This window comes from Hyposmocoma kahamanoa, unplaced genomic scaffold (genome assembly GCF_003589595.1).
Source record: "Hyposmocoma kahamanoa isolate Upper Pololo Valley unplaced genomic scaffold, ASM358959v1 93, whole genome shotgun sequence".
In the NCBI taxonomy this organism is placed as follows: Eukaryota; Metazoa; Arthropoda; class Insecta; order Lepidoptera; family Cosmopterigidae; genus Hyposmocoma; species Hyposmocoma kahamanoa.
This window is the reverse complement of record NW_020654810.1, coordinates 3,576,398-3,593,051: the sequence shown is the minus strand read 5'-3', so window position 1 is coordinate 3,593,051 and position 16,654 is coordinate 3,576,398. Positions and strand designations below refer to the sequence as shown.

Genomic DNA, 16,654 nt, shown 5'->3' with positions numbered 1-16,654 from the left:
GTCAGACGCTACGCCGACTAAGCCACTGAACTAACCAGCGAATTTTTCTGGTGCTTGTTGCTGATTATTGTATTGGTTTTTAACGACTTTTTTTGTGAAAAAGTTAATTTCTGCTGATTAGTACTTGGGCAAAATGGCGCATGCATGGCGAGTCATACCTTGCCGCCACAGTCATCAAAATAGAGCTGAGACTGGCCCGTGGCCTGCAGAGGCAGTTGTTTTGGGCATTTATGGCAAATGATTTTTTTTTTCAGAAGTCTATAACTAACATAGATGATTTTTTATATATGTATTCTTTATTGCACCAAAAATACATCAGAAAACTTAATTATAGAAAAAGTGAGCAAAGGCGGACTTATCCTTAAAAGAGATCTCTTACAGCCAACCCAAGGCAGTGAGAACAAAGGTAGATTTTATGATCGTATCTCACCGCCAACTTTGAATGCGTAGCGTATGTCCTCCAAAAAGACGATCAACTTGGCGCCGGGGCAATGGACTTTTTCTGGACAGACACCCCGCTGCACTATTACGCTGTACGTACGGTCTCTTGCGTCGCGGACCAGTATATGTGGGCATGTGGAATGGTAGCTGCAAAAATACGTTAAGAACCAAGTCACAAGAATAAATATAACTTTCAGTGCCATTATGAATATTTGGTTGTAACATGCGAAGTTGCTATGCTTGTGTTAGTATTGGGTTGGCCAAAAAGTATGTGCGATATCAAAGTACAAATGAAAAACTAAAACAAAAATAAATATTAAATTTTTAAGTTTATTAAATGCATCGAGTATATAACCAGAAATAGACACGAAACAAGGGCCATCCTTCCCTGGTAGCTCATCAGGCAAATGGGCCTTATGTTACTTATAAATATCAACTCTCATTTGCGCTGAAATCACACATTAGAAAACAGAAATAGTACACCGCGAACAACTGACCTGGGTGTACGTCTCCGTATATTCCAAAAATATTCTGTATTTATTGTAATAAAGATAATATCTCTAACTCTGGGGGGCTGTTCCATTCGGTGGTATGGGAAAAACAGCAAAATATCTAATTACAAAACAAACGGAATGACATTTCATCGGTAATTAAATATTAAATATACAATGCTCAAGTTAAAGTGGTACATTTGAAGTGAAATAATTGACGACACCTGTCAATAGTTTCGAATTTGGGCTGGCCAATCGAGGCGCAGTTGTCACCGTAATGATTTGGCAGAATAGTTTAGTAAATGACATTTCGTCTCTATTTCTGGTTATATACTCGATGATTAAATGTCACGATGTTTGACCACAATGATATTCAATGATACGGGTCAAAAGTAAGACAAACCACATTTTACCTGTAATAGCGATTGTCAAAAGTATAAGAAGATACGCCAGGAGTAGCCATGCATTCTCCTCCTTTGGGTGTAACATTCTGCAAAAGCGTCATAGTGCCACTTCCGCCCGTCTGAGTTCCGCTTGAAGAGTTATAGTACGAGTATGAGGTTCCGGAATGGGAAAACTGAAAAATATTGTCAGATTTTTATTACTTCTTTTCGTAGACTGTTTAGATCTTCTATGACTATTCGACTGTTGTGAAAAGGTCTCTACCTACTGAAAGTACTCGTCTCTTGTTTTGCATTTTTGTCTGCCTTCTTTGCGAAGGAAATGAATGCAGAGTATACGTACAAGCGTATATTAGGTTTTAGTAATATACATGGTGACCCTAACTCTATTTACTTCGGAAGGGAACGGAAGTGATTTTTTTTAAATTGTACATAGCATAATGAACTTGATGACAATTTTGTGTATACGATAGGCAGAATAGATAAAACGTTTATTTGGGTCTACAGACTCTCATACATAACAGAATGTAATAAATGTAATTTACTAAAAAAAAAAAACAGCAGAGTTGCAGCACTGCCTAACATCCAGTAATGTATATGTGCTGTAGCAGTGCAAAAAAGCCATAGCTCAGCGTCAGTGTATACTCGGGAACAAACGGCTGATTTTCAGCTATAACCTAGAGGGTGCCGGAAATACGATAATCAGCTAGCTATCGAAAATAAATAAATACGAAAGGTAATAAAATATAAAAATATAATAAAAGATATTTTTTTAGTTTTTATTTACCTATGCATATTAATAATATTATTCAAATTATAAATTGAAATTTTATGTGAATAATATATAAAAGTCAAATTAATTATAAATAAGTAAATCCTGTTGCTATTACACGGTGTTATCTAGCCAATTTTCGCCACCTAAGCAAAGTACTGTGGCATACCCTTCTTTTGAGTGTCTAGACGAAGTGAAGAAGTGAAACGATACATTAGCTTCGGCAATTCCCGAGAGTGCGCGTGAATTCTCTGGAAGTCGCACCTTCTTTTTGGCTCGTATCTAGTTTGTACGTTACAGAATTGACAGAAAGTGCATTATTTTTTTTTTAGGATTTATAAGGGGTGATTTTAACCATACGAGCACCTTTTACTATACGAAACAACTCAGGTACTCCGTTTATTTGGGTCAGAAGGGTAGTCCATGCTGCTTTTATTGATAGGTAGAAATAATGTTAGGGACTCAAGACATTAAAAATCTTGCAGACCTTTCGGTTTCATGCTGCTTACATAGATTAAGTGCAAGATTATTCAAACATTCACTTACCGACGTAACATGATTGTGCGGCTGAATAACCACCTTTTCATAGTCTAAAAAAAGAAAGAAAAATAATGATAATATGATAATGGGCACTTTTTTTTTTGTTTTGCAGCGATAGGTGTCATGCTCTGTAACCACGCCCCCATGATATTACCCACTGTAACGTACTGCTGACATACCTGTGTTTTTACGAATGTACTACGATTAATTTAAAAGAAAAAGAAAACAATTGCTACGTAGAATTCTCTGTAACCACGCCAACTATTATTAATCAATGTAGATGCAATTTTAGCTATTTTCTAAATTTAGCGAATGTACCCTGGACATGTCTTATTCTTACATGACATAACTTATTCGTCCCGTTACATGGTATCATAAAAAAAAAATTACCGTAAACGCAGTTTGGTACAGGTTGTGGCTGGAACACGCCCGTATCATACGTGCAGGTGTAAACGTCGGCTAAAGTTGAGGTCGGCGTGGAACCAGGAGGGCACGTCAGGACGCAGTTGTAGCGTTCGCCGTCGCCCTTGCATTTGTACGCCCCGTTGAATACTAGCTTGCGCATGTCGCACACACTCGCCGCTGAAAAGCCATTGTTTAAATATTAGTAACAGAAAGCAGAAACCTAGTTAAAGATGAAGGTAGATGAGTGATGAATTATTAGCAATAAATTGAAACTACATTAAACATAAACATAAACATTTTTTTAACGCACACACTCAACATAGCCCCGCACTAGGGAAACCCTGTGTCGCGGGTGCCATGGACACATACATAGACAAACACAAATTACACCCAAACTCACGAGAGAAATAAATGTAGGCCATACAAATATTTCTCCCGGCCCGGGAATCGAACCTAGGACCTCTGCGTGGCAGTCCGGCATGGTAACCGTTCGGCCACGCAGGCAGTTAAACTAACATTAAACATTAAATTAATTATTAATACAAATATCGTACTGCATGGCTGTATTCGAACCAGCGTGTCTTAGCAAACCTTGCCAGACGCTATGCCAACTAAGCCACGGCAGGAACAATGGACTTCATAAATTTTTTCATGTGTTTGTTGCAGATCTTTGTTTTTTGGTTTTTAACGACTTTTTTGCCGTAGCGCCATCTGTGAGAAATCAATGAAAGCTTTTCTTCACTCAAAGAGGTACCTTTGCAGCTAACAGCAGCTGACTAGAGATGTCACTTTAATAAAGATTTAGTTCAAGCTTTTATCTAAAGTGTGTTGTATAAAGAGAAAGGCTTTTTTAATATTAATATTGCAAAGGAAAGTATACATGCTTGCAAATGTAATTTCCAAAATTTATTTTATTTAAAAAAATTTGTGCGCATTTGACTCCTTCTCACCTAATGGACAGTGATGATATGGTCGACGATATGCCTATTCGCTCTTGCCTTGAAAAGGCCTAGGTTATAGCGTTCAGGGAATAACTCTGCAGATATGGAATTCCACTCCATAGCCGATTACCAATAAATGTGGAAGCATAACGCTTCGTGCGTTTGTGATAGACAGCACCATGTAACACGATTTTTTTTTCTGGGTTATCAATATCATTTCCTAAATTGTTTCTATCATAAAAACTTTATTTTTCTTTGATTAATATACGATGTGAAAACCTGATACCTAAAAATTTTCACGATACAAAAAAAAACACAAACTTACCTCGAAATTTTTTTTTTTTAAATTACCACAATCAAAAATAACCACCTCTCAATAGCCACAAAAGCAATGTTTCAAGGCACTCTTTTGTACACATATACTTGCTGCTCAATTAAATAGGAACCAATCAACACTGTCAAACCACAAATAGAACCTTTTTGAATATTTGTTACAATAGTGTAGTCGTCGTTTATTATGTTCAAACTTACCATATTGACACTGCGGTCCTCTGTAATCCGTCGGGCACTGGCATGCATTGACTGACAAACAAAATCCACCATTCAAACACGGCGGATTGCACTCCGGCGAACAGTCGCTCAACGCATTCATGAGCGGGTCCGAGACAGACTGCCAGCTCCCTTCGATGCATTGCATGTTCAGAATAGATGAGCCATCGGGGAATTTGTGACCATCCTTGCATGATATTGTGCAGTAACTGTGGGGCGATATGATCACATAATATAGATTTTTTTTGTTCGCTTTATTTAGCGCAAACAATATCTTCTACGATAGAACGTCTTGGGAGTAGGCGCAGTGTGCTTAAAAAGTTTTTTTTTAAATGGGACAGTATGAGGAAATCCGAAACCATAGAACGTACCAGGAAACTGTCTTAAGAATCTCCAAAATTTTTTTTATTTTATATTACATTACATTTTGCTGACCCGATTTTTTTCGTCCGATACAATGAAGTCATCCTTATAAGAAACTGAGGGTCGTATTCTAGCACTCTACTTAATGCTCAAGTCAGGATTTGAGTATGGTTTAAAGCACTCGAAATCATACTCAAGTCCCTGCCATTAGGGTCGTATTTCCAGTGCTTGTGTTTCCATTGCAATCCCGAATTGTCCAGACCTTTAGCATTAAAAAAAATACTTAATTTTACTAACTTCGTATGAAAAATATTTTATAATTTTTGACCAACTTCTGCCGTCCCGATTGTTTCGTCGCGTGCAATGAAATGATCTCTTCATGAAACTAATTCGGTGAGCACTAAAAAAAATTGGATCAATTTTATTAATTTTTATTGACCCCTTGACCAAAAAATTTACAGTTTTCACAAAAAAGACTTACTTTTTCCTAAGACAGTTTCCTTGATATTCTATAGTTTCAGATATTCCAATACTGTACCATTTTAAAAAAAAAATTTAAAAAACACTATATAATAAGACATGTGGTGTAACACCCCATAATACATATAAACGTATGTGCCGCGTGCCGTATACGGACGCACAAATCCCAAAATTTGGCTGTGCTCTCGACTTGATAACATTCTAAATGATATTCATATATAGATACACGCAAAATAGGCGCTTTGTCGTCGAGTTGCGGATATCAGCCCGTTGCACCAAGTACCAAGTACCATATAGAAAATGATATTCTATTCTAAATCCCAACTACTACAATTCAAAATTGCTCGGAAATAGACATATCCAAACTAATATTATAAATGCAAAAGTAACTCTGTCTGTCTGTTACTTTTTGAACCAATTTTGATGAATTTTGTTATAGAGGTAGATGCTAATTCTTGTCATAAAAAAAAATTACGAGTGTGAAAGAGGGGACGAAAGTTTGTATGGAGAACTTGTCATTACTCAAATAAGGGATCTGAAAAATCATATTTACGCCTTTTGTAAAAAATAAACAATGTTACAGCGTTTTCGACAAATAATTTTGGTAAAATAAGAGATCATTTGAATATTTGTAATGAAACTATTTTCCCGGATTTAAATCGCGTATATTTGTTTTTTCAAACAAACCAAAACGTTTCGGGCACTTTACAGGGCCCAAGATCACGGCTGACTGAGTGACAGTCAAAAATAGTGACAAAAATAGTTTCATTTCCCATGTGTAACAATCGCAAAAACCTAAGAACTCGATATTGAATATTGTTTCTAAGCGGTCTACTCGAAGTACTTATTATAGTTATTACACGCAGACGAAGTGGCGTACACCAGCTAGCTTAGAATATTTCAAAAGAAAGTACATGGGTCTTTAAAATGGTAGGTGAACCTACATGATGTGGCAGGAATTTAATTTGACTCTAGTGTAGACGTATTATTATGAAAAAAAAAGAAACTCACTAATCAGAACATTTCAGAGCTGAGTTCATAGGAAGCGGCGGGTGGAAAGGGCAGGCTTTCTTCTCGAACTCGCAGATATTGCCATAAAAGTTTGATGGGCATTTGCACTTGTCCTTTCCTACGCAGATGCCGTTGTTTATACATTGCGGGTTGCAGTTCGCTAAACAAAAAAATTTTGTTAATTAAGCAACATTCTGCACGCTGCCGCCTCTGGTAACTTGGGATGCGTACAGATCGGGCGAATGCACCGCACGCGTGCTGCATGCGTGCATTTGTACATGTAACGTAACTCGAAAATTGGTGGAAATGAGGAAGCACGATTTGAAAGTTCAAAAAGATACTGAATGGGTTTTATTGTGAATAATGTGATTATTTCTATTTATACATAGTATTAGACCAACTGCTGTCCCAATATTTTCTTCTGATACAATGAAGTTATCCTCATAAGAAACTGAGTCTATATGAAATTTGACCAACTTTTGCTGTCCTAATTTTTTCGTCCTATAAATGGACGACGGGTCTAATACACAAACCACGAAAAAAATGTCCCAAGTCAACCTATTTAAACGTAGTGACATGTAAAGGAATATGAAAAAGCTAAAACGTTGAATTTAAATTGTAATGTCATCGCAGTACTGTCTAATTTTGCTTGCTTCGCTGTCAGTCGAACAAACGATGACTAAAGCGTGAATGACGCTCTGTATACGATTTTAACGCCCTATAAGTTCGGACACTTTTTAGCGCGGACCCGACGTCCATATAATTGTAAGTCAATTTTCCTATACAATAAAATGATCCTTCATAAAACTGAGTCGATCAGCAATAAAAAAAAAAAATTAATCAGTTTTATTAATTTTTATGGACTACTCGCACTTTACAGCAGTTTTGTTATCTATAAATTTATTGTTACCTCTTAAAGTAGGTCAACTAAAGCCACTCTATGAATGTTATATTAAACATATCGACTCATCCGAAGAACAAAGTGCGGTGTGATTATACAGCGAAAAGAGGTTAAAACATAATCTCATTATTCAAAAGGCCAATATAAAAGTTTTTTTTAGATTTTTTATGTATTTATTATTTGGTTTCGGAAATATAAAATCGAACAACAGTCGATCTTGACTGTGGATATCCGCAATCAAGAACAACGAACGAAATGTACAATGTAACGAGAATAAGCAGCATCTTGCACATAAGTCTCTGTTCTACGGATGAGTCGATATGGGAGCGTTTAATGTTAAAATTTTGGATATTTCTAGTTTTATTTTTAAAAAGTTACTGATGTCGACTTAGTCATTAAGTAAAATACTTTTATAGCCGTTTAAAGCTTTTTGATATATCTTATATATATGGAATAATCGCCTGGGCACACTTAACCATTACACCTTGTACATTACTCTTATTTAAGCATAAAAAAGTCACCGACTAATTTCGTTCAGAGCATTTTCAGACCTCTGTTCTGAAAAGCTGTCATTTTGCAGATAATGGCTTTATTAAACTAAGGGTGTGAACTTATTATTTTAGTTGTATAGGTACACAAGTGGCAATTTATTTAAGAAATGTACAGACATGTCCTTTGTCGACTCAAACATATAATTGTAGTTAGCAAACAATATAATATCTTCTTCAATCCCTACAGAGGTATTATAAACAAAACACGACAATACATTGCATTATCAATGACATTGATACTAAATAGGACGCTATAAATATATTTTATGAATAAAATAAGATAAATACTCGAATAGTTTATGTAGGTACACAGATTAGCTGCTTCCTAAGCCCACGCGGTTGATAAACGTTACCTACCTACAGTATATTTAAGTTCAGTTTTGTTTTTGAACATTATAAAGTCTAATGTTTTCTTTTTGTATCCTGGAAATAGTGATAATGAGTTATGTTTACGCGAGTCTTTTAATCAATATAATTCCTAAACTGAACCCTACTGGGAATCATTATTTATGTAAAATTGGTCAAGGTCATGTAGCGTCATTTCAGAGAACTGAAAAATGCTTACATGGCAGCGTGTTGTTTACAACAAGTTTGTTGTAGGTTTGATTTCGCAAATTTAAAAATAAAATATATTTTCTAAAGCTGCTTTTGATTATTACTATGATCACCAACTGTACAAAATGACACCTCCAATGAACATTACGTCAACTGAATTTTTGACCCTGTTCTGTTTTTATTTTGGTTTTTGCTTTTTTTTTCCACAAAATTCGTTTTTATTTGTTCTTTTTTCCAATTTTATTTTTTTTCACAAAATACGGGGAGCACAACATTAGTAAATGTTTAGAGCATAACATTAGTAAATGTTTAGAACATTTACTAATGTTATGCTCCCCGTGTTTTGTGAAAAAAAATAAAGAAACAAAAAATAAAATTGGAAAAAAGAACAAATAAAAACGAATTTTGTGAAAAAAAAGCAAAAACCAAAATAACAGAAAATGATCAAAAAATGAAGATGGCATTGATAGTATCGAAATATAAATTTGTTAACAACGAAATTATCTAACAACTCGACAGTTCAATCGAAGGAATTGTTTCTGAGTGTTCGATCTTTGTATTAATAATTATAACAAACTCGACAGTGTTAAGAAACTCGACAGTGTTAATAATAATGCGTCAAACAACCACAAAAATTGCCTGGTCTCAAACTCGGGAATTCCCTGTACTATGAGTACCAGAGCTACGGACTTCATTCTGGGGGAAGTCCCAGAACACCCAGACCAGAACCAATTTAAAAGTTCCTTTCCTAAATTGGTCCTACCGAGAATTGAACCCGGGACCTTATCATCCTGTGCCATAGTGTAAACCACAAGGCTACCGAGGACCCCGCCGACTATTATATATATTTCAATTATACATTAACTTATAGAAGTTAAAAAGTAACTTACCAAACGACGCCTCGGGGAGAAATGGCCTGAAATAAATAATAAAGTGAAAAACATATTGATATTCATCAATTTGATGATTAAACTGGAGCGTGCCCAAAGGGCTGTTCTCAAAGTTTCTTTTCTACCTTTGTTATTTCCGACTGACGATTTTTTATTTATTTATTAAGGCTTTGGCAAAGCCATCAGCCTAAACATGAAGTTTAATTATGTTTCTGTAAATATGGCCGCCACAAGAGGATAGGCAATTTGAGGTAGCGTGGTTGGATTGACTCGGGATTCCTTAAAACGGGTCGATACGGGTATTTTAATTCCAGATTCGTATAATTTCGCGTTTTAATCTTCAATTAAGGCACAATAGCACTATCCTATTTCACTTTAAACTAGATTTCACAAAATAATTGAAAGTCAAAATAAAAACGACACTTTTCCCTCCAAAAGGTCCAGAGCGAATCCCGACCGATGAGCTCTACAAATTGAAGCATTGGGAACAACAAGGGCGTTGCGCACCCAAAGCCCGTTTTGATGTTATTGCATCAAAACATGTATAACACTATTTAGTGTATAATTTTTCTTTTTTGTTTTTTTTTGATTTGATTGCATTGATGCAGTCGCCTATAAATCCCAAGGGTAGCGATGCAATCGCGCGTTTGTATCAATGCAAGCGCGCGATTGCATTGCTGCTTAAAATCACGCGCGTGTGTAAAGGTAGACGATTAGGGACTGCATCGCTACTGCATCGCGTTTGCATCGCCGCTAAAAATCACCGTGTGTAACCGTTCTTATATGTATAATCCTTTTTTTAATTGATTTAATCGCATAAACAATTTTTCTTGTTCGACCGGTGAGAGTCTGGTAGCCCGTAAGACAGGCTTTTCAAATCTATCACGGTCGCCAGTCACTCACTTAAGTAGATTGATAAAAAATATATAGTTAATGCATTGACTTACAAATAAATGGACGACGGGTCTAATACAAAAACCACGAAAAAAATGTCCCAAGTCAACCTATTCGAAATTTAAATTGTAATGTCATCGCAGTATCGCGCTGTCAGTAGAACAAATTTTAGCGCGGACCCGACGTCCATATAATTGTAAGTCAATGGGTTAATGGAAATAATATCACTTAATATTTTCCAGTGATTACCATACATTATTCGCCTAGACGTCCTTCTACTTAGTTGCTTGGAATAATTTAGATAAGAATTTTTTTTTTCGTTTTTATAACTTTTGTATCGTATAATATAATCTTGGATTATAATATAATATTATGTATGCTATATAATTTAGATAACTGAGGTATATACAAACGATTAATTTTAAATGAGGTTTTGTCAATTATTATACTTCAGTTTACTGTGGGTTCAAATCCGGTTTGGCACCTCGGAGTGTCTCGGAATTATATGAGAAATTTAATTTGGAATTTACCGTGAGCTTTTCGGTAAAGGAAAACATGGCGATGAAACGATGAAGGTTCGCAACCCTTGAAGAACGTATGAAGTCCCCAGCCTGAGAGGAGACCCGTAACCAGTAGTGGGATATGATATTATACTTCCACTAGTTTGTATTGTTTATTATTGATATAAAGATCGAACAAATAAAAATTCCTTAGACCCGAATAGACTCGAATCAGCAACAAGTCATTACAAAAGTCGTAAAATTTTTCTTTGCGTTAGCTTGTTCGACCTATGTATCAATAATAATTTATGAATATCATGATAGTAAGAACATTAAAAAAATTGGAAATTTTGTCTAATTAAAATGGAGTATAAAACTTGTACTTACTCTATTCCATTACCCGGGCTTTGACTGTAGCTGGTGTAGGTATCACCACCGTACCCGTTCCCGGTGTATCCGGTTTTAGTACCGGTGTACCCGGTTTTAGTACCGGCGTACCCGGTTTTAGTACCCGTATACCGGGTTTTAGTACCCGTATACCCGGTTTTAGTACCCGTATACCCGGTTTTAGTACCGGTATATCCTGTATACCCATTTTGTTGCCTAAAGGTGTTAGAGTTTGTGCCAGAATAACTGTTAACCTGATGATTTTGCGCGTAGGCTGGAACATACGAAGGGGCTTGTACATCGGATTGTCTGAAAATAAAAAAAAACACAAAAAAATAAAATTTAATTTCAATATTTTAACTGCTCTCCACAATTAAAATAGATGTTACAATCATTTTAAGTATTAAGTTAAGATATTTCTAATTTATTTTTATTTTTACGAATATATTTACGGTTATTATTATCGGTTTTCTAACAAAGTTACAAATTTCTATGATGTAAATAGAAGGTAAAGTGGATATTTTGTTTTTCAATATAAGGTTTGCTGGTGGTCAGTACTTTCATTATTAACTAAGATCCTTTTTTTCTGTACGGTAAACAGGCTATGCATTTGTTATGTTTACCTATTATAACACCGTAGCGTGTGAACATAGAGAATACATCTACTAGACAATGCAAACATAGTGCGTACAAAGAACTAAGTATTCCGATTTACTTATAAACTAAATATTAGTGCCAGTATTTATTAGATTATGAACACATGAACATTATGTGTCTTACCTATAGGAAATGAAACTATTTTTCCGGATTTAAATCGCGTATGTTTGTTTTTCTTTTTCGAATAAATCAACGTTTCGGGCTCTTAACAGGTCTCATGATCACGGTTGACTAAAGAACCGAAGTGTCTTACTTACCTCTAATCAAGTTCAAAACTAAAAGTTCAAAAGTTCAAAAGTTCAATTGGAAAAGCGCTAATAATAAATTTATATGAAAAATGTATTTTCATACAAATTTATTATTGCACCAGTCGCACGACTTGCTCATCCTGTCACTTGATATTAAATATAAAAAAGTACATTTTCTTGTACCCGGGGCCTTAGGAGAATAATTTTGGTACTTTTATTTAGGAAATTGTGTTAAATTAAAATTGCTTATTACGGCTCTATCTTTACGAATATTCATTTATTTATCTAATTATAATTTGAAATGGCAGTGTGGTCTGTGGGCAGGTAGATTATTAGTTCAGAAACAAACTAAAATTATTATTACATCATCCTTTTTATCTGACTGCAGGAGAGTATAAATTTACATCACTTCATTTGCATCTAGTAAAAAAAATACAATTAAACACTTTTTAAATAATTTCTCACAACTATATTATATTATATATTGTATTAGATTACATTATAATATAGTAACAGTAGAGCTCCTTGTGAAAGAGTTCATCCAGGATACTACAGCTACCTTACCTATTTCTGTCGCCAAGCAGTAACGTCAGCACTACTGTATTCCGGTTTTGAAGGATGCTAGTGAAATTACAGGCATATGGGACTTGTCAACATTTCTCAGGGTGACAAACGCAGCAGCAGCAGTGGGCAGTGCACCTCAGATCTTTGCGATTTAAAGCTCTGAGTGGCACTGCAACTGTTATGGATAAGCGTGTAGCTGACCACCAGTCAACACAAACGAGGCGTAAAGAGGCATATTGTAGGCAGGCAGGGTGGAGGTGGCTAGTGCAGTGAGGATTTCATCGCTGCACTAGGTTCCTTCGCGTTTGGATACCACTTTCCACTTAACATCAGGTGGAGTGGAGTCATTTGCCAGTCATGTATAAAAAAAAAAAGTCGCACGACTTGTTCGTCCCGTCATTTAATATTATAAAAAAAAAACCATCCCATATATGTTAGTCCGTAAGGTAGGTATATATTATATGGGCCATGTTGCCTGAATTAAATAAATAAGTAAACATCCATTTTGATTTTATGGGAAATGTCATTGACTTACAAATAAATGGACGACGGGTCTAATACAAAAACCACGAAAAAAATGTCCCAAGTCAACCTATTCGAAATTTAAATTGTAATATCATCGCAGTATCGCGCTGTCAGTCGAACAAATGAAGACTAAAGCGAAGTTTGGCGCTCTGTATACGATTTTAGCGCCTTACAAGTGCGGACACTTTTTAGCGCGGACCCGACGTCCATATAATTGTAAGTCAATGGGAAATGTACCAAATTACAATCTATGTTGACAAACGGTATTTTCATACATTCCTTATTAAGCCTAATTTTCTATCTAAATATTCATATCTAATTATCCATATACTTCTTTTCAATCAATCCTAATCCTAACGGATATTGTTGTGATTAAAATAAGTGTGTATTTGACCTCCATCTCACCTGATGACAAGTGAAGTAAGTCGACGATTGAACATGCATACCTAAATAACACCTATTCAATCTCGCCTAGTTTTAGCCAAATTTTAGCGTTCAGGTAATAAGTCTGCAGGCAAGGAATTCCACTCCATAGTCGTTCGCCACATATAAATGTGGAAGCTTAAAGCTTTGGTTGAATCTTTGAAATGTGCACAACAATAGGGAGGAACCTCGACGTAGACGTAGGTCTAGGCGTATTCCAACGCACACTCTTGGTGATAATGATATCCTGTAGAATAATGATAAGCAGGCAACTTTACGGCGGTGTTCAAGGCTTTGCAGCTTCACTTCTACTAAATTCGAGTCAACTATATGCTTCTCGTTGTTAAACTGCAAATTCTAAATTTCTGCAATCCAACATATACCTAATTATAATTATAAACTTGTCCATTAAAATCTTTCGTTAAATCAGTTTATCCATTTACTACACGTACTATCCCAAAAATATGAAATGTTACTAACCAAGTTATTCTCAATAATAAAATCAGAATCGTCACGCTTGAAGGTATTTGTAACGTGTATCTGAAGAAAAGAGAATCAAGCAAAAGAAAAAGCTATAAGTACTAACTTTACGAAATAGCCGTTCATCTAACCAGTGCAAACCGCGTATGTAGCACTGGTAAAAAGCGCCTATCTACACAAAAAGTTTTACAGGACAGGGTTTTAACGTTATTTTATTATTATACATACGCGGCTTTGCACTATCCCACACAAAATGCCAATGCTACTTCTTTGAGGAAAAACCCAAAAAAAAAATTATTGCAGTACTAATTAACATGTTTTAATTTCTAATTTCCATTATTAATTAATAATAAATTGAAGTTGTCAAAATTCATAATTAATTCATAAGTAGGTGGGAAAGTTTTTTGGAAAATTGTTGTAGTGAAAAATAAAGGTAGTTTGCAGTAATATTAGACTTAACTGGAACTGTAAAGGGCCGGACACTTTGGTTTGTTTCAAAAAAGAAATATAGGCTATATTTAGGAAAAAGTAGTTTCGATTCCTAATATACAAGTTAATTTCTCAAATTCTTACAACCTCCAGGACCATATTGCTGACATCACATACAACAAGTTTTGTTCCATAACTTTAAATAATTTATCAGAATTTATTTTCGTATAAAAATAAAAATATTAAGATTTCAAGCCCCTGAGGCAGCTTTCCCAGTTCCTGAGACCCGTGAAATGTAACATCCCCTTACAAGATGCAGGAGTTTACAAGCTTGACTGCGAGTGCGGTCTCTCTTATATTGGACAAACGAAGCGAACATATAGCTGATGTCAAACACCGTCGCGTAAACAACTCTGCAGTCTGTGAGCATGTCATGGATAAATCTACACATTCAATCAAGTTTGACAAACCCCGAAACCTTGCAAAAGAAGTTCGTTATCTAATCAGGATACTGCGAGAAGCCGTTGAAATTAACTACATCCTAATTTCAATAGGGAAGATGGTTAATCCGTACCATCAGCTTGAGATCCAGTATTTCCTCTGATGAAAAATCCCGAACAGACATAAGACTGCAGTACTGATTAATATATTTTAATTTATTCTAATTTCCATTATCAATTAATAAATAAAAACTGACTTTACCACCTCAGTCAACCGTAACTGTGGAACCTGTAAAGGGCCCGAAACGTTAGTTTGTTTGAAAAAAACAAATATACGCGATTTAAATCCGGGAAAATAGTTTATTATATTTATTATTTGTAATACTAACCCTATTTATAAAGGGAATTTGAATGTGAAAAAAAAGGCTTGGAACAAAAATTGTCGTTTATGATGTTAGTAGATAATACGGTCCTACGAGGATTTTATTATTTTACAAATACTTTTTTAATATATATAATTAATTTGTACTTACTCTATTCCAGTACCCGGTCTTTCACCGTAACTAGTGTACGAGCCACCGCCGTAACCGGCGCCAGGGGATCCGTTTTTGGTACCGGCATAACCGTTTTTAGTACCAGCATACCCATTTTGCTGGCCATTATATCCTGTTTTTGTATAGGAATTAGATTTTGTGTAAGAATATCTGTTAACCTGCTTATTTCGCGAGTATGCTGGAACGTACGAAGGGGCCTCTACATAGGGTTGTCTGAAAATAATAAAAACAACGCGAAAAATAATTTTATTAAATTTGACCGCCTTCAGCTGTTCCTATTTAATGAAGTCATCCTTATAAGAAGCTAAGTCTATCAACATAAAAAAAAGTCAATTTTATTCATTTTGCATGAAAATCATTTTATGAAATTTGATCAACTTCTGCTGTACCGATTTTTTGGTGCCATACAATGAAACTCGGAGAGCACAAAAAAAATTGATCAGTTTTATTATTTTTTATGGACAACTCACGCATAAAAAAACTATGCCAAAATTATTTCCACAAAAAAATACTTAATGATCACGAAGATAGTTTTCTTATATCTTCTATGGTTTTGGATTTTCCCATCCTGTCCCATTTAAAAAAACACTCTGTATATAAGTTACCGCGAAATTGAACTTTGAAATTATTTGTATATTAAAATAAAAACAAATGCAAACTGAAGTATCATTATCGAAAATGATGCTGTAAATTAATTTTAAAAAATTCACCATAGACAAAATCAAAAAAGTTAAAAAAAAAAATATTTAAGTGACATAGCCATGATTAATTTCATGTGAAAAGACTTGGGATTAAAGAATTTAAATTTACATTTGTCAACTTATAAAAATTAGGCTATACCTTATAAAAATAAAAAATTAAACTTACGAGCTTGCCGCCGGTGCTGCCCCATATCCTGCGTTAGCAAAATACACGCCGAACAGCAGTATTAAAAGTTGTAATATTAACATTTTAATTTGTACCATCCATTTACAATAGGATGAATAGTACAGAACCAGTGCTTAGTAGAGCTGACTCTACTCTGAAGTTTTAATTATTTAAATTGCATTATGTTATCTCCCTTTAGGCACATATATCAGGAATACCAGTGAGCAACTTCCTTTCGATAGCAGAGATTCATCGGGAAATCTATAATATTACATTTTTCAAAGTTTATTAAGGATAATACCATCCACTTATACATCGACCACGAATAATTTAAGTATCAGTGGCGAGGGGTGGATATTGTCGCTTTAGATTGGGTGTATAGATGCACAATAGGT

The 16,654-nt window shown here is 35.0% G+C and overlaps 1 protein-coding gene across 1 annotated transcript in view; it reads right to left on the bottom strand.

Moving 5' to 3' along the window:
• The window catches only part of LOC113237618 (hemocytin), a 175,900-nt gene extending 159,558 nt beyond the window's left edge, over window positions 1-16,342 (bottom strand). The window contains exons 1-10 of the mRNA XM_026474216.1: window positions 16,260-16,342; window positions 15,372-15,605; window positions 11,073-11,381; window positions 9,292-9,317; window positions 6,395-6,554; window positions 4,523-4,749; window positions 3,036-3,227; window positions 2,652-2,695; window positions 1,346-1,509; window positions 431-588 (exon numbers count right to left, since the gene is read on the bottom strand). Coding sequence (XP_026330001.1) covers window positions 431-588; window positions 1,346-1,509; window positions 2,652-2,695; window positions 3,036-3,227; window positions 4,523-4,749; window positions 6,395-6,554; window positions 9,292-9,317; window positions 11,073-11,381; window positions 15,372-15,605; window positions 16,260-16,342 — 1,597 coding nt within the window. The remainder of the gene's footprint in view (window positions 1-430; window positions 589-1,345; window positions 1,510-2,651; window positions 2,696-3,035; window positions 3,228-4,522; window positions 4,750-6,394; window positions 6,555-9,291; window positions 9,318-11,072; window positions 11,382-15,371; window positions 15,606-16,259) is intronic.
• Between the last annotated feature and the right edge of the window lie 312 nt (window positions 16,343-16,654).